The 25604-nt window shown below is 41.5% G+C and overlaps 1 protein-coding gene across 1 annotated transcript in view; it reads right to left on the bottom strand.

The window, feature by feature from the left end:
• Positions 1-25604, bottom strand: part of Gabrg3 (gamma-aminobutyric acid (GABA) A receptor, gamma 3) — a 334093-nt gene that overhangs the window by 113333 nt on the left and 195156 nt on the right. The window contains exons 4-5 of the mRNA XM_013012024.1: positions 24274-24494; positions 20296-20378 (exon numbers count right to left, since the gene is read on the bottom strand). Of these exons, the coding sequence (XP_012867478.1) occupies positions 20296-20378; positions 24274-24494 (304 nt within the window). The remainder of the gene's footprint in view (positions 1-20295; positions 20379-24273; positions 24495-25604) is intronic.

Below are 25604 nucleotides of genomic sequence, written 5' to 3'. Positions count from 1 at the left end.
GTGCACTCAACCTGGTAGAGTGCCAACCTTGAGTGCAAAAAATAAGGGGCCCAGGCCCTGAAATCAAGCCCTACTACTGGCACAAGCGTGTGCGTGCACACACACACACAACCATTTATAATGTCAGAAAGAAAAGCTACATCTTAGGGTCTTCAACATATATAAATGTAAGAAATGTCAACAATGAGAAAAAACATTAATCAATCAACTAGTATTTTGAGAGGCCTGTCTCTGTACAATTATAGGGTCCTACCATCACAACTTTATTAAAAATTCAACACGTCACCCTTAATTCTCCAATGGGACCTCACAGAAGAAGTCCTTAATGGGGGCAGACATTTTCACAGCTATCTATGTCTCTGTTGAAATTGGCTTCTAGGTTTTCCCGATAAAGAACAAGACAGAAGGTGATCTCAGAAGATATGTCACTTTGTGATTTCGCTTCGGGGCTTGTAATAGTCTACACAGTTTGGGTCAATGTGAGCTTCTAAAAAACAATTCAGTAGGCTGAAAAAAAAAACACCAAAAAAACCCAGGCAACCTAGCATCAGATTCATGTGAGCACATAGCAAATCATGTCAAATGATTAAAACGATTAGCTTGTATATTTGTCATCATTACAAATGGCCATTCAGTGGATGTGGAAAAATATGTTCTCAGTCAAGCTCACAGAGACAAAGGGCATATATCTTCTCTCATCTGTGGAATTCAGTTGTAAATTATGAACATATGAAACATACATAGGGTCATAGACACACACAGACAAATTGAGTGAAGTAGAGTATGTATAAGGAAGAATTGCAATGATGTAATCCTTTTTTAAAATTAAATTTACTTTATGGTTATTATTGAGGTGATGTACCAAGGAATTACAATTACATGAGTCAGAGAATAAGTACATTTCCTTTCATACAGTGTCTTCTCTTTCCTCATTCTCTCCCAGTCCCTCCCTCCCATCTCCACTCAAGAGTTGTACAGTTGACGTTCATCAGCGTCCAGTGAGTTCCACTGCTGCACTTTTTCAACCTTTATTCCTCCAGTTCTGTGCCCACCCCGCAACCATCCCAAAGATACACACTTGAATACACCACACATAAAGTAAAGAAGACAGAATCACCAAAAACTAAAAACAAAGTCTTCTGTTTCCATATCTTGGAAGTTCATTTCAGTATGTATATTAATTTATATAAATATGAAGAGGCACTTAGGCAATGTACCTTTGTGTTTCTCTCCTAAGAGTATTCACTTTTGGCTTCACTGTGTGTGAGTATCTAGAATCCTGTGTCCTTTGTCATATCTATCCCAGCGTGTTTTAGATCTAACTTCTGCAGATCAGAGAAAACATGCGCTGTTTATCTCTCTGAGCTTGGCTTACCTCACTTAACCTGTTTTGTTCCAGTTTCATCCATTTCCCTGCAAGTGACATTATTTTTGTCTAATGGCTGTGTAATATTCCATTGTATATAGGTACTACATTTTTGGGATCCACTCATCTGTTGTGAGGCATATGGGCTCTTTCCATATCTTGGCTAGTGTGAATAGTGCAGCAATGAACATGGGTGTGCAGGTGTCTTTATCATGTCTTTGCTCATGATGTTCAGGGTAGATGCTGAGGAGTGGTATGGCTGGGTGGGAGGGAAGATCTCTGTTTAGTTTTTTAAGGAACTTCCAGACTGCTATCCAGAGTGGTTATACTGGTTTACATTCCCACCAATGGTGTAGTAGAGTTCTTTTTCTACATCCCTGCCAACATTTGTTGTTGTTCTATGGTGATATTCTTTTGAATAAGATGAAAACATGTTGTTACTGGGGGAGGGACTTAAAGGGACAGAGGGCAGAGAAATGGACCGAGAAGGGTGGATGAACACGGTCATAATATGCAATGCACACATGTGGAAATGGAGCCGGGTTGGGAGAGATCTGTGAAAATGTTGAAAGGGATAACATTGCTCAAAGATGCATTGTGCTCACAAACTGACATGTTGAATTGAAACCCCTTTCTATTACTATGTAAAGATAATAATTTTTCCATCAGGACCAAGGAAATGATGCGTTTCTATGTCTATGCATATGTACGTATGCATATTAATTTTCTAAGTTGGTATGTTCTCAAACGTGAATTAGAAGGCGGTGGGCAGAGCATCCTCCGAGAGGCTAAATATGTCCTAATATTTAAAGACAGGTTACAATCATTCCGAAACCTCAAAGTGACAGACTGAATGGGACATGCTAATGAAGTAGCTTGATTGACACATCACCTTGAATTAACGGAACTCCAGCAGACAGCTGTATGCAGGAAGTGACGTTTCTGTAAGATCAGATCCACTGGAAAGAGATTCTTCCCTCTTTCCCTCCTTGACGGCTGACACTCACTCTCACTAAAGGACAGCCTGTTTTGTCCTGCTCCTGGGGCATCCTCAATCTGCCTTTCCTTTCAACCAGGAGATTTCAACTGCTGTTTTCTCCTGCAGGGGACTCAGGAGAGGGAGAGGGACAGAAAAGAAAAGGCTCCTTCATCTGGTGCTTGTCAAAGCCAATTTGATGGGAATTTACCCAGGAAAATCACGTTCCTCCAGAAAGAGCTGAGGGACAGCACCCAGACCCTGAGTTCAAGCCCTACAACCGACAAAAACAAAACACAACACACACAAAAAAAAAACTACCATGCATAAAAACTGAATTGGAGAGTTTTAAGCCTTAACAAAGATGTTCAGATAATCTTGGCATGACTTCTCTGTTTCTTGTAAGCTTCCAATTTGAATCTCTGCTATTGGAAAAGTGTGGTCTGGATTTGGCTTCAGGAAAAAGATGAATGAAAGCAGAAGGTATCTACAAGGCATCCAGAAACACAACACATGGTTTGCCTATCCATGTAGTTCACAGCATGGTTCAGGAAAAACAAAACAAAACCAGGGAGAAGACAATGTGTGTACTTAGTACATCCAGCCATCAAGATACTGTTCTTCGTATTCTTATGTCTTCTGTTGTTTTGTGACTCATATTATGTCTTCAGCCCAAGGGAATAGATTATAAATGTTTCTTTCCTCAGCTTCAAATTGGCATTGGTAATAATATCCAGGCTGATGTACAATGGTATTGTTTATCCTAACTTGGTTTTATGTTTAATTTGATGACTTGCAAAATTAAAAAAAAACAAACCTGAATAAATGTATCTCTTTTCATTAAATGAAGTTTTGGGTATGGGCCACTGGGAAGAATAGTAAAATCTGATTACAGTCGGATGCACTGCCAAAAAGAAAAGAAAAGAAATCTGAGAGGGGAGTATAATAATAATGTTTAAAATGCATCTTATTGTTAAAGATACAGCATTTTTAAACAAAGCAGGCTGTGGTGTGTTTCCCTCCCCTTCCACTTCTCCTGTCTCTTTGTTTCTTTTTGTCTCTGTCTGTCTGTCTCTGTCTCTGTCTGTCTGTGTGTGTGTGTGTCTCTCTCTCTCTCTCTGTCTCTCTCTCTGGCTCTCTCTCTGTCTCTGTCTGTCTCTCTTTCTCTCTCTGTCTCTGTCTCTCTCTCTCTCTCTCTGTCTCCTTGGTTGGGCTGGGACTGATAGCCCCTGAGATACCTGGATGGAAGCAGCAGAGGAGAGTTTACCTCACAGTCCATAAAGATAGCCCACAGTGCAGACCCGCAACCAGAAGGGGCGGCTGAGCCACCTTCCCTTCCCCTCATCATTATTGCTGAACCATTGTGTTGAAAATCTACTTTTGCTTCTTAGGAGGAGAAGGGGAAGAGGAGAAAGGAAAGAAAAGAGGGTGAATAATGTTGTAATACATTGCAAGCATGTATGAAATCAGCACAAAGAGCCCCAATGAAAGCTGGTTGTCTGCCTAGGGATGGTGGGTGGGGAAAGAGCAATAGAGTCACAGGGGAGGAACCAGCAGAGGGAGGCTGGGTTCAAGGAGGAGGATGAAAAAGGTTGAATAAGGACGAAAGAGGTGACTTACAACTGTGGAAATGGAGCACGGAAACTTGACAAAATTGTTTGGGGAAGGGGGTAAGAGGAAAAAGGAGAGAAAGGGGAAATGATCAGAATGCATGATTCACCTGTGCAGGGAAAGTAACAGTGGTATGCCCCTAATATATAACTAATGCATGCTTAAAAACCAGAATGAGGGCTTAGTGGTAGAGTGCTTGCCTAGCATGCATGAAGCCCTGGGTTCAATTCCTCAGTACCACATATACAGAAAAAGCTGGAAATGGCATTGTGGTTCAAGTGGTAGAGTGCTAGCCTTGAGCACAAGAAGCTCAGAGACAGCCCCTGGGGCTTTGAGTTCAAGTCCCTGGACAGAAATGAACAATCAAAATGATTTTCATATTATTCACCTGGTACCAGGTATTTTGAGTGTACCAGACATGAGGGAGAGATGGCCGAAGGTGCATGGAAGAGTGTGTATAGGGTGGGGGATATGCAAAGGCTGCATTTTATAGAAAGGGAGTTGAGCTTCCAGGGACTTTGATCTCCTCCAGGAAGCTAGAACCTATCTCTTGTGGATACAAATGGACCAATGTACTTTTTTAGGATTCCGGAAAGCTCCCCATTGCCCATTCTTTACCACCACAAAAGCAGGGCTCCAGTCTAATAAAGTAGATTAAACCGGAGGAGGCTGTAAGACACAGAATGTCTCCAAGGAAGGGAGGGGAACACCAGGACGCCTGAGGAATTTTTAACCTCCAGCAGCAAAAGCTACAGCGAGCATTACATACAGCCCAGCTCCTAGTCAGATAAACGCCTATTTCCATACTAAAAGTCTATGCATTTGGGCATCAACTCTCCAGTAATACAGCCGATAGAACCTGCTTCGTTTTCAAATATGCAATGCATACTTTTTAGATTGCTGAAAGAACAGCGTTTGACTGTTTTCAGTATAGAGGGAAAGATTAGGTTGACAAGGTGATGGATTTGTTAATTAGCTCGATTGACTGCAATTCGTGCTAGATCAAAACATCACAGTGTACCTCATAAATATAAATAATTACTATTTGCCAACTAAAAATAAATACTTCTTTTAACCTATAAGGCATGCCAGAGGAGAAAAAAAACAAAGAAACAAACAGAAGCAATCTACAGAGATAAAACCATCATTCGAGCTATATCTACAAACACCATAGATACTAGAATTCTCAAGAAAGAAATCTTAAACAGCTTTGATTCGTCTGTTCATAGATTTGATGGAAATAGAAGGTCTTATGCAGAGACAAGGGGATAATGTAAAGCTGAGTTCTGGGAATAGTGGGAGATAATTAAACAGAAGCAACATAAATTAAACACAATACTTCAGCAGAAATGAACAATGTCTTCGTAGGCTCATGAGTATACTCGTCAAAGCCAAGGGAAGAACTGGTGAGACTAATTCAACAAATCTCTCAGATAAATGGAAGAAGAATGAAAACAGGGCAGGACATTCAAGGCTTGGGGGATAATTGTAAGGCCTGTAACATACACATAATTAAAGTATCAAAAAGGAGGAGAAAAAAGTAGAAGAAACCTTTGATGTAGAACAATAATGATTAAGAACACACTGAAATTAAACAAAGACCAAAAAAGAACAATACAAGAACTTCAGAAGAACACAAGACTCAAATAAAGACTAATATAAAATGAAATTAAAAACACCACTGAGATACATTATATCCAAAACACAGAAAATCAAAACTAGTCAATTATGGAAAAGGCTGGAAAATGCAAGGTATAAATCTTACCATCTAGGCTGGGAATGTGCCTGAGTGGCAGAGTGCTTGACTAGCCCTGGGTTCAATTCCTCAGTACCACATACACAGAAAAAGCTGACAGTTGTGCTATGGCTTAAGTGGTAGAATGCTACCTCAAGCAAAAAGCAGCTCGGGGACAGTGCCCAGGCCCTGTCTGAAGATTGCAGTTCAAAGCCAGCCAGGGCAAGGAAGTTCATGAGACTCTTATGTTCAATGAACCAGCAAAATGTCAGACTAGAAGCATGGCTCAGGTGGTAGAGAATTAGTGGTGAGCAAGAAAAAGTGTAAAATAAGAGTTCAAGCCCTGGTACAGGTACACATAAAAAGAAAATCCAGGAATGTATGAAATTTAAGGTAGTGCTATTTTTAACTTGAATGTAACTGATATGCTCAGAGGGAGAAGACGGAATCACATGAAATGTTCAATTGAAACCAGGGAAGTCAGAAAGAGAAAGAAAAAACAAAGAACAAACACACTGAGAGAAGACGATTGTAAACATGGTGATACTGACTTGGCTGTGTCAATTATCTCTTTAAATGTGAACACGCTAAATATTACAAGACAAGGGTTGTCAGATACATTTTTTTAGAAAAGAGGCCAGGGACTAGACTCATGCCTAAAATTCTAGCTACATGGAAGGCTGGGATTTGAGGACTGAGATTTCAAACCAGCCTAGGTGGACAAATCCACAAGACTCTTATCTACAATTTACTGGTAAAAGGCAGTACTGAAGGCATGGCTATGCCAGCTATGAGCAAAAAGGTCAAGTAATAGCACAAGACCCTGATTTCAAGCCCCAGTACTGGCATTAAATAAAAAATAAATAAACAAATCCTATTTATATGTTGTCTATATAAAAATCTAACCTACAAGTTCATTAAAACTAAGGATAAAGATAGACCATGCTAACAATAAGTGACAGGAAGAATAACTCTCTTTATTTCAGTCAAAATAGACATTAGTACAGGAATGTTTTCCTGGGTAGAAAACAGTTTTATGGATTAATAGTGGAGTTAATTCTCCATGAAGACAGAATATCCTCTATGCTATTTACTTAACAACATAACATGAAAATACACAAGGTAAAATTAAAAATCCTGAAAAGAGAAATAAGTAAATCCCTTGATGTAAATAGGAGTCCTCAATCCAGCTCTTAATATTCAGAAATTTCTAAGCGATGAAAAGATAGAAGACTCCAATCCAAATTTAAAAAGAATACTCTATCAGGCTGCAATTTTCCAAAAAAAAATAAATAAAAATCTATAATCAGACACGCACCTGTGACTCACCCTATACCCCTCACTACTCAGGAAGATGAGATCAGAGGATTGCGTTCAAAGCCAGCTCAGGTAGGAAAGTCTGGAGAGTCTTATCTCCAATTAACCAGGAAAAAAGCTGGAAGTGGAGGTTTGGCTCAAGCAGTAGAACACTATCCCTGAGCACAAGAGCTCAGGGACAGCACCTGGGCCCTGAGTTCAAGCCCCAGGACCAGTACACACACATTAAAAACAAAGCAAAACAAAACAACAAAAAGAAAACTAACCATCCATCCATCCAAACAAACAAACAAAATCTGCCCTCGAGAATATATTAATTTGTGGCTTGAAATTTCCCAATAAGTGCTTATATAATTCGATACAATGATCAAAATAACTTTATGATAAAATAACATACTCTTAGATTTACACTAATACCACTACCTTGAGAGGATATTTCAGACACTCTTTCTGTCCAGTATTAACTTTTCACTATAAGGAGAATTCTCTAGTGAAACTCCTTTAGAAAAAGTGCTCAAAAGAACTAACTCCAGAAGATACAGACTAGATTTAAAAAATTGCATTGATCTTCACAGTCTATGTTCTGTCTATAAAAAAAAGTCATCACCTAGTTAAATATTAAGATTATCGAGGAACTTGTTTCTGGAAAGCAGCCCCAAGGTTTTCTGTTACCCATACATGCTACAACAAACACATATTCAGGCAGGCACTGGTAGGTTGCACCTATAATCTCAGCTACTCAGGAGGCTGTGATCTGAGGATCAAGGTTAATAGCCAGCACAGGCATGAAAGCCAATGAAACTCTTATTGCTAATTAATCAACAAAAAATCCAGAAGTAGAGTTGTGACTCAAGGGGTAGAATATCATCTTTGAGCAAAAATTTCAGGGACAGTGCCCCCAGGCCCTGAGTTCGAACCCCAGGACCAGCACAAATAAACAAATAAATAAACATGTTCAGTTAGAATAAATTAAGAAATCCAGGAGGCTCCTCACCTTTGTAGAACAGATCATAACAGTTCATACAATGGCCCAAAAACCCCAGCACCCTAATTTCTGTGGAAATAACATTGCTGCAGCCAAACTTAGTATCTGTCACAAGAATAACCCTGATGATGCAATGCTCCAATCTCTCCGTGACTGTTTTCCTTTTATTCAAACCCTGAGTCTGTATACCATCCACCAAGCCATAGCCTCTTCCTTTGAGGAAAGGAAAGGAAATGCCTGGATACTCCGGTATACAATGAGATGAACTGTGTGTAAAGTGGTGAGATCCAGCCCATTTGCTGCATTCACACATCACCTTGACCCCTGTCGAAGCTGTCATAACAAAATCCCATAGCTAGACTGTTTTGCTTCTGGTGATCCCAGATACACACAACCCATCCAGGATACACTTCAACTACATTTTTAAAAAAATACTGCATTGTTACCTTTTCTTTGGAATATGACTTTGAGACTTGTAGCTGTACGTTTTGGATCAGTAACAGCGTTAGGTTCTCCTAATGAACTAACCACCTGCTATGTCAGAAAGCATTCTCCAAAATGAGGCAGTACATGGGTTATACCTTCTCAAACTATTAATGGCAAATGATTTCCCTAACACAGCTCACCTACGTGTAATAAATAGCTATTAAACACCTCCTGAGTGGGACATTTAGAAATCCACCAAAGACATGCTCTATGCATTCTCTAAAAGCAACATGACCAAACTTTCTCGAAAACATTGACTTCATGTGTAAAGAAAGAGCCATTTACAATAAAAACGCATTGACACTCGCTCTTCCCAATTACATTACGGCTTCCACAGCTCAGCAGGAAAGACAATTTGGTTTACTGAGTTCTTATTTCCATCATTCTCATGCTGGTAAGTTGACAGCAAAGCACCTGTTGATTTAATATGTCCTTGGTTCCTCCTAGAGGGCAGCACTGCATGCTGGGTAGCAGGGTCTTCTGTGCTCTGTGACCTCCCTTGACCTTCCCTGACACAGGTGCATCAGCTCCTGAGAGGGGCGGAGCCCTGGCAGGCAGTTTCTCCTAGATTATACATTGTTCCTCTCACAATTCCTATTCCTTGTGCCCTGCTGGTAGCTCTGAGATACAAAGATGGAGGTTCAAAGCCAGCCTGAGCAGACAAATCCCTAAAACACCTATCTCCAACGAACCAGTAAAGAGTCCAATGAACCAGTAAGAAGCAGAGCTCAAGTGACAGAGTGAGCCAGACAGACAGACAGATATCAGTGAGCCAGCCAGCCAGCCAGCCAGAACAAAAAGCCAAGCAATAGCTTAAGACCTTGAGTTCAAGATCCAATACTACAAATAAATACATAAACAGTCCTAGCTTATCACCAGTGGTTCTTGCCAGTAATCATTGCTACTCAGGACTGAGGTTTGAAGCTAGCCCTGGCAGGAAAGCCCCTGAGACTCTCATCTCCAATGAATCACCAGAAAAGCTGGAAATGGAGCTGTGGCTCAAATGTGAAGAGTAATACCCTTGAGTGCAAAAGCTCAGGGACAGTAATGAGGCCTTGAGTCCAAACCTTAGGACTGGTAATATAAATAAATAAATAAATAAATATATATATATTTCTCTCTCTCTATATATATATCTTTCTATAGTACAAGCTACCAGTGCCTGCCTGAATATGTGTTTGTTGTAGCATGTATGGGTAAGAGAAAACCTTGGGGCTGCTTTCCATGAACACGTTCCTCGATAATCTTAATATTTAACTAGGTGATGACTTATTTTTATAGACAGAACATAGACTGTGAAGATCAATGCAATTTTTTAAATCTAGTCTGTATCTTCTGGAGTTAGTTCTTTTGAGCACTTTTTCTAAAGGAGTTTCACTAGAGAATTCTCCTTATAGTGAAAAGTTAATACTGGACAGAAAGAGTGTCTGAAATATCCTCTCAAGGTAGTGGTATTAGTGTAAATCTAAGAGTATGTTATTTTATCATAAAGTTATTTTGATCATTGTATCGAATTATATAAGCACTTATTGGGAAATTTCAAGCCACAAATTGATACATTCTTGAGAGTAGATTTTGTTTGATGGATGGATGGCTGGTTTTCTTTTTGATGTGGTGGTTTTTGTTTTTTTTTTAATGTGTGTGTACTGGTCCTGGGACTTGAACTCAGGGCCCGGGTGCTGTCCCTGAGCTCTTGTGCTCAAATCCAAATTGAAAAAGAATGCTCTATCAGGATGCAATTTTCAAAAAAAAAAAATGGCTTCTCTCCTCCTCCTCTCCCTCCTCTTTCTCCTCCTCCTCCCCCTCCTCCTCCACTTTCTCCTTTTCTTCCTCTTCTTCCTCCTCCTTGCCCTCCTCCTCTCCTCCTCCTCCTCCAAATTAATCACCTTGGGAGAATCATCTTGCTTCTTAAAATTCAGAAAAGCCTACAACTTTTCTCAGCCATCTCCAATCTCACAGCCACAGGGCCGACACCCCTCTATTTCATTTCTGTAGCTTCAACTCGGCCCCAGCTGACACAGTCGCCAAAGAGTTAAAAGAAAGTGCCAATGTTTTAAAATTTTCACTCAAAATAAGTGTCCCAGAGCAGAGCTATGCCTCAGCAAAATCTATCCGTGTCTCGCGCCCTGAGTTTCGGTTTGAGCTCCAATTGGCCTCTTCTGATAATAGGAATAATAATAGCGAGAATAATAACCAAGAATAACCCAAGGGCCTCTTTAGGGAAGGGTGGGCTATTCATCTTCAACGTTCCTCGTCAGCATGCTGCTCTGTTCAAACCTCAGTGCTGCACTAGTCCCCAAATGACATTGACAGATGACCTCCCTGCCTCAGTTTCTGAAAGGTGTTGAAGGGGGGAAAAGTAGACCCTCTGGGGAGATTGAAATGTACCTATATGTGTGCTAGGAAAAGAGGACTCTGGAGTTTTCCCAGTGCTGGCGCCTCAGTGGGTCTCATTGTAGTAGGGGCCTGCCCACCCAGTCCCAGATATTCAAGTTGGTTCCACATTTAATTAATTAACTCATTAATTAATTCGCAAGTCCTGGGACTTGAACTCAGGGCCTGGGCCGTGCCCCTGAGTTGGTTTTTGCTCAAAGCTGGCACTCTATCACTTGAGCTCTAGCTCCACTAAAACCCCTTTTTTCAATTTTTAATTTGTGGTTGTGGATAACTGGAGATGAGAGGGTCACAGACTTTCCTGCCTAGCTGGCTTCAAACTGTGATCCTCACATTTCAGCTTTCTGAGTAGCTAGGATTACAAGTGTGAGTCACTGGGACCCAGCTCCAGGTTTGTTTGTTTATGTATTTATTTATTTAGCTAATCCTAGGGCTTGACCTCTAGGCCAGGGCACTGTTCCTCAGCTTCTTTTACTCAAGGCTGCCTCTCTACCATGTGAGCCACAGCTCTGCCTCCAGCTTTTTCTATGTTAACTAGAGATACAGGTCTCACAGACTTTTCTGCCTAAACTGGCTGTGAACTTTGATCATTGGATCTCATCTTCCTGAGTAGCTAGGATCACAGGGAGGAGCTGCCAGCACTGGGCTCCATGTTTATTTTTAAAGCTTTGTAAAACTTGAGCAAATTGATGGCATTGTAAACAGCCACCCACAGCCACCAAAACACACAAAGTATCTCTAGAGTTTTTATATTTACTCCTCCAAAGAGTGCTGATTATTATGTCTTAGTATGGGGAACATTTTAAGAAAGCAAGAAAATGGAAAGACAGGGGAAAAAAAAACCCAGAAAATTGAAAAGCGTTGTTTTCCCCATAAAAGAGAAATCTAGGCTGCCATGACACTTACGTTACACTAATCACTAAGCACAAGAAAAACGAAACACAATGCTGACCTACAATGTAAAGATACAAGAGGGTTCTGACCCAGGCCACTGGTTGAGTAAAGTGTCTTTCAGGTTCCAGAAATCTATTCATCGCTTGCTCATCACAGCACGTCAGCCATCTTGTTTCTCCCCGCTCATGCCCATCACCCAACTTCAAAATCTGCACCATGGCTTTTTTGTTCCTAAGAACTGGTTTGCAAAACGTAAGCACCACCACCAGGCCCTTGTGGCTCACACCTGTAATCCTAGCTACTCCGGAGGCTGAGATCTGAGGATTATGTTTCCAAGGCGGCCTGGACAAGACAAATCCAAGAGACTCTTCATCTCTAACTATCAAAAAGCCGGAAGTAAAGCTGTGGCTCAAGTGGTAGAGCTCCAGCCTTGAAAAAACAGCCTGGTGAGAGCAGGGAACCTTGACTTCAAAAGATTGCCACACACACATAAAAGACAAATACCATACAAAAATAAGTGCCAGAATTATAAAAGCTATAGCAAAGGCCCCTTCCTAGTAACCTTCCCTTTGCCTGATTTCTTTGGTATACTCTCCCAAGATTTTTCTGCTTTGTGAGTTATACAGTATTCTTTTTTTTAGGCTTGGATGCATGAGAAATAGAAAATGTACTGTAAATCAAGCAAATGATGTCCTGGTGATTAGAATTACAGCAATTGCTGCCAAAGCTTTAGTTCTCCTTTCGCTGACTTTCAGTGTTCACTTTACTTACGCAAGACGTGAGACACATACAAGTTTTCTGACCTCGTTCGTTGGTGCTGTATCTACGCTTGATGGATCTGACTCCTGGGATGTCAGAGAGATGCTGAGTACCTTCTAGTCAATCATTCTTTGGAGAAGACAGTAGAAATTACACATCTGCTTCCATCTTTAAGTCAGCAGCAGCCCAAGGTTTACCAGTTCCCTTAGACAGCCATATGAAGCTTGTTGGGGAGATTATTCAAAATAGCCAAACCCAGTATGAAAGGCACAGAGTGAGAGTGTTGTTGTTGCGTGCACCCTAGAGGGCAGTCCAGTCCATGGAACCCCACACCATCTCTGCACTCCCTTTGGGGAAATCAAAGGGCCAACCAAAATCTGTGCAAATCACCCTCACCCTCACCCTTGCTCATGTAGCCTGGTGTTCTCGCGGATGGCTGACCTGGAGACTATAGGGGTGTGCCCAGAGTCTCTCCTAACCTAGTCCTAAGTTACTGTCATTTCCTTCACCTTTCTGTCCATGTGAGGACAGGCTCAGAAGAGTTACAATAGGTGAAGATAGTCCTCCAACTTAACATGAAGTGGGGTCACTTGTATCTGTGTCTGTCCAGTTAGAGTACATGGAGAGAAATCTCTCCTCTTGGACATCTGTTCTCCTTTTAAGACGAACAGACTTCTGTGCCCTATAGGACATAGAACTTTGGATGACAGCAGCAGCTGTCATTTTGGTGATTAACTCCTGGAGAGGACCCTTTATGAATTGGAGCGGCCCTCCTCACAAGGGAAAAACGAAAGTAAAACAGACAAACGACAGGACAAGACAAATTAACAAAGACAGTGCTGTTTTACCTTTGGAGTCTGAGGGCTCGGGGGTCTTTGGGGGGATATCCCGGACGAGCCCCCACTAATATGTAATACCAAGGTCTCAGCCCCCCCCCTCATAAGAAGACCACTGAAAGTCAGACTCTACAGCTGTTTTATTTAAACGGGCTGCAGCTCGGGCCTCGTCCTATACTCCCACACAGCGGAGCCCAGGAGGAGAGCCCCGAGCTAAGGATTTGCAGGTCTTATATACGCACACAATCAACCAGGTGTTTGGATTACCACCACGTGTTGCTTTGCTAAGCAACACATGGTGGTAACTGCCTCAAACTTTAACCTTTCACAGGGAGAAAGGATGTTCTAGGAAGAGCGGCATGTTCCTTCCCTTCTAGAATGGCAGGCCCAGATGGGGAGGTCTTTTATGCTGGGAAGTCTCACCTGGTAGATGGCTCACCTTATTCACATACTTGCAAGGCAGGCAAGGCAAAGAAGAGGTTTAATGTGGCTACGTTGAACCAGGTTACTAAGATCTCCAGCAGGGACTGATGGACAGAGGCATACAAAGAAATCCATTCGGCTATCCTCAGTACACTGCACACCCAGGAAGAAGAGCTTTATTGGTGGTTCCCCAAAAACGAATCTTGCTAGGCACTGGTGGCCTACGCTTGTAATCCCAGCTACTTAGGAGACTGAGATCTGAGGATCAAGGTTGGAAACCAGCCTGGGAAGAAAAGTCTGAGAGACTCTTATCACCCATAAAAAAGCAAATAAATAAAAACAAACCCTGAAAGTGGAAGTATGGCTCAAGTGGTAGAGCACCAGCCTTGAGGGGAGAAAGCAAAGCAAAGAGTGTGAGGCACTGATCCAGCTCCCACAATGGTGGCACACAAAATAAACAAACAAATACATCTTGCCTTATTTTGTTTGTTTCTCTGCACAGAAAACTGACTTTGGCTGGTGTTCCGCAGTCAACAGGCTAAATATAAGCATCCTGTTCTCTTCCACTGCCTCTTCTGCCTCCAGCAAACAAAACGGATCATGAAACACAGACAATCCCCCCTGCCCCTACTGAGCCCCTAATTGGCAGCATTTCCTTCCTGAGACGCCTTGAAAAACTCTTCCCCAGTCAATATTCCTCAATGATGCTTGGACCATGAAAAGATGTGAATGAAAGGAGCCAGCGTCTGAATAAAATTCAGTCATAATGAACTTAACCTCGGACCACAAAATGCCACAGCGAGGGAGCTTGGCCAGCGTCCATTGCTTCCACCGCCCTTGATCTGGCATCTGGGTCTCAGACAGGATGTTTGGAAAAGAAAATGAAAAGGATGCTCTGCTGGCTGGGTGGAAAGGCGGGAACGAGGAGGTGATGAACCACACCTCCCCCACCCCCCGCCACACAAGCACCAAAGCTCCATTCACCATGCTCGCTCATGGGTAAGACATGGTTCCCGTGAAAATTAAATAGTATCCTAGAATCTTAGCAGCAAAGCAAGCAAGCCAGGCCAACTTCACTCACTGGACATTCTTGAGCAATACTGGCAGGGAGCAAGTCTGCAGATTCATGGCAGAATTCCTGCACACACACACACACACACACACACACACACACACACACACACCCCGCCCAGAGAACAGGAAAAGAAAATCCAGGAGGGACTAGCACTTCTTACCTTTAAAGCTCTCAAAGTCCACACTTAGATCTGAATTACACTTTGGCCCTACGCACCTGTGAGTTATAGACCAAAAAATCCCACATTCCCAAGATTCAATCAAGTGTAAATCGAACCTATGTGGAAAATGAAAATTCTAGGCAGTCCTAACACCTTGCATTGGCCATATGCTGGTTGCTAAGGTGAATTCAGGTGGTGGATGTGAGTACAGTGTTAGCTAGTACATGCAGTCTAGAGATGACTCAAAGGACACACACAATGGTGCAAATGCACCATTTTATATAAAGGACCTCAGCTTCTATAGATTTTGTCACCTTGCGGGGGGGGTGAACTTACCCTGTTTGGACACCAAGGGACAACTGTAGACAGTCTCTGTCATAGCTAATAAAGCATGTGAAGTTTTATGACACAGAGAACACGATATTATAGTATTATATAGAGACATACTGCCTTTAGTATGTCTTCCAAGCAAATGTATTGACAAGTGCTTTAAAAAGACATGTGAGCCGCTGGGTGCCAGTGGCTCATGCCTGTCATCCTAGCTACTCAGGAGGCTGAGATCTGAGATTCACAGTTCAAAGCCAGCCCTGCCCCCCTCCCTGCAAAGAAATGCTTTGAGAATCTTATTTCTAGTTAAGCACCAAAAACAGCCAGTAGTGGAGCTGTGGCTCAAGTAAAAGAGACATATAACTCAGGGACAGTACAAAAGCCCCAGGACCAGTACAAGTACACCACACACACACACACACACACACACACACACACACACACACACAAGCAATTAGGACTAACTTGAATCCATGAGGCTTTGCTTATGTGTTTGAGATTTAGATTATGCATATGTCTATACATGTACATGTATGTTAGTCAAGACTGATTTCATAACTGACTAGAGTGCAAATCTACAACTAAGAGAGTAAAGAAATACGAGTTTACAACAGGAAATGTGGCTCACAGGTGAACAGTGGGATGCGGAATGCCTAGGTGTGATCCTCAGAGGAAGGAAGGAAGGAAAGAAGGAAGGAAGGAAGGAAGGAAGGAAGGAAGGGAGGAAGGAAAGAAGGGAGGGAGGGAGGGAGGAAGGAAGGGAAGGAAGGAGGGAGGGAGGGAGGGAGGGAGGAAGGGAGGGAGGGAGAGAGGAGTAAGAGAAGACCGGAAAGAAAAGAGGGAGAGAGGGAGGGGATGGTTGGAAATAAATTGGGAGAACAAAGAGGAAGGAATGAAGACCATTACTGATACTACAGGAAGCAGAGTTTTAAGCATTGATGGGGTCTGGAGGTGAGGGTGGATGGGTCTGGGTGGGGCTGTGTTTCCTGGCCACACAATGGACATAAGCAGTTGCTGAGCGCACTGAAACATGGCACCCACTGCTGGGATCGTCCTGGCAGTGTACAATGGCAGCACACCGGCCTCACTGGGCTCAGTGGCCGCCCACAGAGCCTCCTCTACAGCCCCAAGCAGCTTCTGCAGTGGTTCCTGGCGGAGCTTAGCATGACTAGAACAACTTTCTTAGGAGTCTTGAGACGTTGCAGGAAACTCTCTCCTACTTATTTACTAAACTATGCCAGTAACTTTCCCATTGATTTCAGGGTAAAATGATAATGCTTTAGGCAGACTGCATTGAGTGAAGTGACAGGGCGATATTGATTCTGCCTGCTCCTAATTTTTAATATGTGACTCTCAGACAATCTTAAGATTAAATCTTTGGCTTGCATTATATTTTGTTGGAGAGCCACTGATCTCTAAGAGATCGTATCTTAAAAAAGAAAAAGAAAAGAGAACAAGAAGTGTGAATCTGAACATGAAGACTTTGGGAAATGAAGAAGCCCTAAAGGAGCTCAGAGAATACAAGAAAACTGTCCTCAAGGATGGAAAGCAAAGGAAAATGGTGGAAGACCAACACAGGGGCTAAATTCAACTCAGAGATGTCTTTGCTTTGGCCAGCAGTTTTAACCATCAAAGTGTTTCAATAATATATTTAATGCAAAATTTATTTAAAAAAAAAACTCCTGGAAGCTTTCCTATAGAATTTCAGACTCTGTTTTCTCTTAAAAAAAAAAAAGGAAAAATTCTGCAAAAATCTTCTTTCTTGCATTCTGTCAAAGCTGGATGTGGCAGCTACACACACACACACACACACACACACACACACACACGTATACATGTACATATATTTATTTAAAAATCTATTTATGTTATAATAATGTAATTTGTATGATTTATTTATATGATGCTATAATATATATTATATTATTATATTGTATATAATATAGATTATTTTTATTTATAATTAAATAGTTTATATTATATATAGATTATATTATATATATATATGTGTGTGTATGTATGTATTGCATTTGGCCACTGTTTCCACCATTCCTTAGTGCCTAGAATTGAATGCTGGCTGGTGGTCATGGCTTTCAAAAATATCAGAAATCTCCAGCATGCATCTCACATCATAGAGGAGTGAACAGTACATGAATTTAAACCTCCAGTCGACGTGTTTAGTGTTACTTAGATTGATATGTTAAAAACAAAATTCTTTTTAAAAATGACATGAAAGAGGTATCAAACCCAGGCAGAACATGATATGCTTAGAAGAAGCTTCTTTAAATAAATTCCACCAGGAGAAGCATTGAGAAGATGGGGCAGGACAGAGGTTCACACCTGGAATTCCAACTATTCGGGAGATAGAGATTGGGAAGATCGCAGATCTAGGTCAGCCTAGGTGCAGAATGAATGAATCAATGAATGAATGAATAAATAAGCACTATGGCACAAGCTTATAATCCCAGCTGTAGGTGTTAGGAAACTTGTGCTGTTCCAGCCTAGCCCCAGGTAAAATTGTCACACCTTATCTGAAAAATAACCTATAAAGAAAAAGGGTTGTGTATATATGGTAGAACCTTTGTATATCAAGCAAAGGATACCAAGTTCAAACCCCAGTACCACCTTGTCCCTCCCTGTCACCCCCCAAAAAAGTTCCAAGGAGCAGGAATTCACATTAACAAATAACTGAACAATGAATGTGTACGAAATCTGCCCCACAAGACACACATTTCTCTGACTATCCATAAACACAGATGCTATTGAAAATGTGAAAAACTTGGAGACTGTCAAAATTAAACAGTAGATTAAAGAAAAAAAGAGAGAAAAGGAAAAGTCTAACCATGGAAAGAACTCATCGAAAAACAACATGTTCAACAGATGAATCGAAAGCCTATGAATCTATTGGCAGCAACAACAGAAATCAGCTGGCTTCAGGATAAACTCCACAGTGGTCAAATCATAGAAGCGTGTGTAATACCAAACTCACTTGCTGAGCACAAGGTAATTTTGGCTCAGTCAATCACTCTTACAGTAAATAAACAGGGAACCATAGGCACCAAATGGATCTGTACTCAAGCCCAGCAAGTACCAGAACATTCTTGATGTCTGCTCGACGGGCATGGACCATCTGTGCTATTAGCAAAGGATCTGAGTTTCCATGGAACTAATTAAGCTGTTCCTTACATAAGATTTTTTTTTTTTTACTCAGCCAAGATGATCACTGAAACAGTTTTCCATCTTGTCTTTTCCTTTCCTTCCTTCCTTCCTTCCTTGTCCTTCATTTCATAGCTACAAAACTTTTATTTATTGATTATTAATTAATTACTTTTTATTTATTTGTTTATTGTCAGTTGTGGGGCTTGAACTCAGGGCCTGGGCATTGTCCCTGAGCCTCTCTGTGCTCAAGGCTAGTGCTCTACCACGTTGAGCCACACTCCACTTCTGGTTTTTGAGTGGTTCACTGGAGGTAAAAGTGTCATGAGGACTTTTCTGCCTGGGCTGGCTTCCAACTGTGATCCTCAGATCTCAGCCTCCTCAGTAGCTAGGATGACAGACATGAGCTACTGACACCCACCTGCATATCTTCAAGTAGTTGTATGTACAAAGGGTTTCAGTTCAGCATGTTGATTTGTGAGTACCATGCATCTTGACCAGTATCACCCCCTGCCTCCTTCTCCCTATCTCTCCCAACCTCACCCAGCCCCTTAATTTACTTAGATATTAACTAAGTAAATATCTATACTGAATATTATGAGTATATTCACCTACTCTTCCTCTCTCCATTTATCTATCCCCTGTCCTCTCTGCTGATATCTTTCTTTTTCTTTTTCTTTTTGGCCAGTCCTGGGGCTTGAACTCAGGGCCTGGTCACTGTCTCTGAACTCCTTTTGCTCAAAGCTAGCACTCTACCACTTGAGCCACAGTGCCACTTCTGGCGTTTTGTGTTTATGTGCTGCTGTGGAATTCAACCCAGGCCTTCATGCATGCTGGGCATGCATACCGCTAAGCCACATTCCCAGCCCACATTTCTTTTTCTAACACTAAAATAAATTTGAAAATGTGTTTATTCCTTGTTTTACAAAAAAAAAAGAAAAGAAAAAACAAAAAAATCTGCCTGAGATCTCATCAGATTTTTCCATTAATGGCAGTTTTAAAGAAAACCAATAACATTAATTGAATTCTTAGGAGCCATACATAATTTCTTGAGATAATTTCTTGAGATTAAGCATACTGAATGGTGTGACATTGATCAAGATATATCATATTCATAAATTGCTCTGTTCAATGGCAGCTCCTTTGTACAGCTACTTAAAAGATAATCAGAATATGCATTTAAATTGTAAATTTACACGCTAAATTGTACATTCAAAAGATATATTTCCACATTAGGCAATGTGGAAATCTGTATAAGTAAGCAAATAAATTTAACATTTCCTTTTACAAGTCCCCTTATACCTAGTATTAAAGGTTGACTTTAAGAATTTATAGATGTTCTTTTGTTAGCTATGATCTCAATCACCAATAAAACATCAGAAGATAAAATGGCACAATAGTTCCATGTAGCAAATACACTTAAAAGGAGTAGTTTCACCTTCCTATATAGAAGCTAAGTCATTTTGCCTGAAAATATTAAAGCCCCCAAATGCTATGAAAGAATCTTGTATACTTCTAAATAATTTGCTTAGCTCATTAATTAATATAAAAGATCTTCCATAAATGAGCAGCCATAAATTTTGGGATCCTTTCATATTTATGTTGTTCACAGTTTCCTCCAAGTCACCTCTATTGTGAGAGAATATAGATAAATGAAAGTTTACAGTGAAAAAATAAATACATATCCAGGTGGCCAATACCAAAACCATCATCAGATTTCTTTCTCTGGGCAGTGATCCCATCTCAACTAGATGATTAGTGTCAGCACAGCATTCACGCCCCACCACAGACTCACAGCTCGAGAAGATCAGCGGGCAGGAATGCTCATCCATAGGGAAGTTGTGCAGCTGTAGCTGACACTCCGCGTTGATGGTAAGCCTGTGGAGAAGTCAAACATGTCTCAGAGTCAGTAACAACACAGCCAGGGCTCTGGGCAGAGCCAGTGGGGCTGGGCGAGGTAGCAGGAGAGTTGAGGGGCAGTCACGTGACACAGCACCCAGCTCTGGGTGCTCACTCTCAGCCACTTCGTTGTTGGCTCAGACAATGAACTTTCAGTGGTAGAAAGAGCTTCCGGTGAGTACAACTCCAGCTGTGTCTGGAAGTACAGGCCAAGGCAGCCAGGAGGAAAACAAAGCAAAGCCACACAAAAGGAAACGTAACAACTCTTGTGGCATTGGTCATTGTGTTCACTCGGTGTGGATGGAATCCTTTCTCTCTTTGAAACCGGGATGCTGGTCTAGAATAGGTGTGATGCCAAATCAAACAACTTGTTGGGGAGATTTCCTACTTGGATGGTTCCCTGATCATTTTGCGTGCCAGAGGATGGCTCTACGCAGGCATTCTGCTTCCTTCCGGACCAGGTCCTCTGAATACCCACATTGTTGTTTGTGTTTCCAAAGTGGAAAAAGAAATAGTTAATATTAAGGAATGCAGTGTTCACTATTTAATATCATTTTGAATATATTTCTATGGGCCAGAGATGCTACGTAGACATTCCATGTCATCATTACCATTCTATTCGCATCCCAGTTTTCAGATGGGAAAATAGGCTCATGGAGTTTGAATGACTTGTTTAAGGACATACAGCTAGAATGCTCGTAGGGTGGGATTTGAATGAACTCCAAGAAATGGAAATGAGAGGTTTATTTTCTTTTAATGTATTATGTGAAGTTATTTCTTTTTTTCATTCATTCCCCCCGCCCCCCACCATTTGGTTTATCCCCTGTTGTGGTTGTTTTGGATTTTGGTACCCTGTGGTCTTGTATATATACATTTATCTGATTTGGGGAAGAGAAGGGGAATAACAAAGGACAAAGGATGAACCGATGCAACAGTGACACTCACAAGACACTATGTTGGCAATGAACTTTACAACTTGGGGAAAGGGAGTCATGGGGGGGAAGGGGAGGGAGGGGTAATGGGAGGAAAGGAGGGAGGGGGGACATTGTTCGACAAGAAATGCACTCACTACTTGTGCCACTGTGACCCCTCTGAGCATCACTTTTACAATAAAATTTAATTTACAAAAATATGAATGCCCACAGTCTTATCCAGAATGCTGTTTTTGGCCTTGTCTGCAAGAACCTAGAGCCTCAAACTGTAACACAGCAGAGGGTAACGGCTTGTTTGCTCATCCATCTCTAACCATTTCCCACCTCATCGTCATCCTGGGGCCCAACTCTTTTCCATGGCTTTCTGAGTTCTAAAGAGAGGTCTCGGTAAGGCCTGCTCCTTTTCCCAGCCCGCAGGAACTTCGATGGACAAAACGAACAGGTTCATGTGCAAAGGAAAAAGGCAGAAGTTAGCTGGAGGATCTCAGGCCCCAGATCCAAGCCGCCAAGAGCAGAAGGGATTCTGGAGAGATTCCCTGCTCTCCTTTTCTTGCTGGGACCGTCCTGGATCCCCACAAACATCCTCGGCTCTCCCATGTCTCACAAGGATGGCAGTTTGAGCTAGAAAAGTCTCCATGTATTCCTCAGGGCCGGCCTTAAAGGAATCTCTTTCCTTCCACTAAATGGTGTTGCCCAGGTTTTTGGCAGAAGCTCAGATTCCAGTCATGAAGGGGACAGTTTTGGGTGGAAACCCAGCATGCATGTGGATTTAGGTTCATACACATAGAAGAGCCAGACCAGAAGGAGTGTGCAAGGGTGTCGGGGGCTGAGTGTTGAGATGGGGGTGAGGAGGAAAGGGAGGAAGAAGAACAAACAGAATGAGACACAGCCACAGGGCAGTGGCAGGGGGAAGCAGAGGAGGAAGGAAACCTGTACCTCCAAAGGCAGGACCAGAGGCCATGGAGACAGAGGCTAGATGGGAGAAGAGCATCCTGTGGAATTTCTGCACTGTCAGGTAAGTCCACTGGAGGGCGCTGCCCTGATCCCAGGGCTGGCACAGGTCAATATTACCAGGTGCCCTGGCATCTTAGGCTCAGACAGCACAGACGGAGCTGTCTGGCTGTGTGGACAAGGTGAGAGTTTGACTAAGGTCAAACTCCAGTCAAACTTATCTCCTCCAGTGCCTCTGGTATCGACTCTGAAGAAATACAGTTTCTCTCGTCTCCTGCAGGACATCTATATTTTATTGAGTGGGCCGTGGAGTTGATCACATAAAAGCTGATATTCACAAGGCAATTTCCAGCAGCAACGGGTTCGGATGAGAGATCAACTTTATGCCTTTATTTATTATTATTATTTATTTTTATTTGTTGCTAGTCCTGGGGGCTTGAACTCGGGGCCTGGGCACTGGCCTTGAGCTTCTTTTGCTCAAGGCTAGCACTCTACCACTTCAGCCACAGCACCACTTCTGGCTTTTTCTGTGTATGTGGTACTGAGGAATTGAACTCAGGGCTTTATGCATGCTTAGGTAAGCACTCTACCACTGAGCCACCTTCCCAGCCCCTATGCAAGGTAATGAGTACATTTCTTATTGAGCATTGTTGCCTCCTCCTTTGTTTTTCCCTACCATCCCTTCCCTCTTACCTCCAAAACTACACCCCCTATGCCCCTGCCCCTCCCGCACCTAAATTGTAAAGTTCGTGTTTCAGCATAGTGTCTTGTACATCTCATTGTTGCAATGGGTCCACCTGTATCCTTATTTAAGCATTTTGTTTTTTCCCTTCTCCTCCCCAAATTAGACCAACATCAAATACAGTGAAAACAGGGGTTATATCATGGGAAAGGAACATACAAAGCAACAAAAAAGTTACATGGTACATTATAAATATGTTAGAAACAATAGCAAGAAAGAAAAAAACCACTTGTGTCCCTATCTTGGGGTTCATTTCGCTTAACATCATCTTATCTGGTCACATGCACATAGTTTTTGACCTTTTCTGCTTTTCCTAGGCATATACTAGTTATTGAAAATAAGGGAAACCATGGGACCTATGTTTCTTTGGGCTTGGCTTACTTCACTTAATATAATTTTTTCCAAGTCTTTCCATTTCCTAACAAATGGGGCAATGTCATTCTTTCTGATGGAGGCATAGAATTCCATTTTGTATATATACCACATTTTCTTGATCCATTCATCTACTGAGGGGCATCTGGGTTGGTTCCATATCTTAGCTATGGTAAATAATGCTGTAATAAACATAGCTGTGCTGGTAGCTTTAGTATAGCCTTGTTTGTGATCATTTGGGTAAATGCCCAAAGTGGGATTGCTGGGTCATAGGGGAGCTCTATGTGGAGTCTATTGAGGAACCTCCATACTGCTTTCCAAAGTGGTTGAACAAATTTACACTCCCACCAACAATGCAGTAGGGTTCCCTTCTGCCTTCTGCCTTTAGTTTTATACCCATGGCCTTCGTACCAACTTGATGAGCAGGATGCCATAGTTATGTCAAATGTGAGAAAGAACAGAAATTAAAACGTGAGAAATGGGGCCTCCTCCCAGAAATGATTCAAATTAAGGATTTAAACTAAAATGAGAGTTAATTTAAAATAAACTAACAAAATCAGACTCTAAGCGATGAAAGATTCATACAGCTTGATGGGAGGAGGAATTATTCCAGTGTTCAATAGCACAATCGGAGTAAGGCCAATCCATGATTTATGATCCATTTCAAAGTAAGTTTAAGTACAAAAATACCTAATAAAAGCTTTCAGATGCACAGAGATGATAAATTTTGGAAGAGCTGGAAATGTTAATTACATGGATTTGATCAATGCACAGGATGTGCATGTATCAACTGTGTCATCCTATCCCTCAGAAATATGTACAAACATGATGTGGCCATGAATAAATAAATGTTTGAGAGATCCACAGAGCATCTTACCGCAAGGTGTAGAGGATTTTCCCGTCATTCCAAATGCGAAGAAGCTGATTGGGTGTGGTGATCCAGTGGGCCTCTGCCGTTTTGGAATTACGGAAGATGGTGTCTGGGATCCATATCATGCCCACCATGTTGCTATTCAGGGTAAGGATTTTCATCGTGCTGTTGAACCGAAGACGACTGTCAGTCCAGGTCTGAGCGAAAAAGATGTCAATTTGATATTCCTGGAACAGAGCAAAAGAGAGAGAGAAAGCAATTTGTATGAAAGGACTGTATGCAGATGTTTGTTTCTTTGTTTGAAATTCATTTTTCCCGTGTTGATATCCTCTCCCCCTCAATCCTGACTTGGTGTTTATCCTACAGTGTCTGGCTTACCCTAGTAGCATTCAATGACAGATAACCAATATGAGACACGACACTGGTTTTTATAACTTGCTTAATTTACTGCTCATATATCAAGTATGATGAGGTGTGGAAAGAGACAAAAGAATATATATCAGAGTGTGGATGGAAAAGATAGGTTCCCAAGCCCAAACTTCTGACAGAGCCTGTGTTATCGTAAAATGAAGGAACAAATATAAGTGTGTAAAGCTCAAAGGAAATGATGAAATGAAAACCTTGAGAGTCTAATATAGAGCCCGTGATCCATAGTTAACTCATATAATAGCTCCTTAATAATTCATAATGATAATAATTCATATAATAACAATAACAATGCATTTATTATTCAGGATGGTTCTCCACCGAAAATTTAAAACAAAAGGAAAAGAAATAGCAACTACATAGAGCTACGGAGAACAGCTATCCAAACACAGCCTGACTGCAACAGAAGACTGAAAGGAAACAGGTTACAGAGACAAAGATACAGTATAGGGTGCCATTCTAAGATTCACAGGACCAGTTAAACATCACTGGCCAGGCACCAGTGGCTCATGCCTATAATCCTAGCTACTCAGGGAGGCTGAGAGCTGAGGATCATGGTTTGAAGGAATTAAAATATAACTTAATTAATTATGAAATTAATTCTTATTATTTATTTATTTTATTTATGTGAATTTATTTTATGTATGTGAAATTTATTTAGGTGAATTAAAGGTACGGAGGACTGCTAACTCCTTCCATTAATACTGGTTTAAGAGGATGAGAAGATTCTTTCCAAGCGTGGCTATCCCTCACCCCTATTAGATATCGAAGTTCTAAACACATACTCACTGTAAAAGCCTTGTAGGATACATTCTGGAAGGAATTTTAAACTGTTCAAAACGTTTTTTTTTCACCACTCTGTTTGATCTGAATATTTTACAAGGAAACCGAAACTTGGAACAGGAATTTTA

The sequence above is a fragment of the Dipodomys ordii genome, unplaced genomic scaffold (assembly GCF_000151885.1).
Source record: "Dipodomys ordii isolate 6190 unplaced genomic scaffold, Dord_2.0 Scaffold15, whole genome shotgun sequence".
Lineage (NCBI taxonomy): Eukaryota > Metazoa > Chordata > Mammalia > Rodentia > Heteromyidae > Dipodomys > Dipodomys ordii.
Note: the sequence above shows the minus strand (reverse complement) of the source record. Positions and strands in the feature narration are given on the sequence as shown.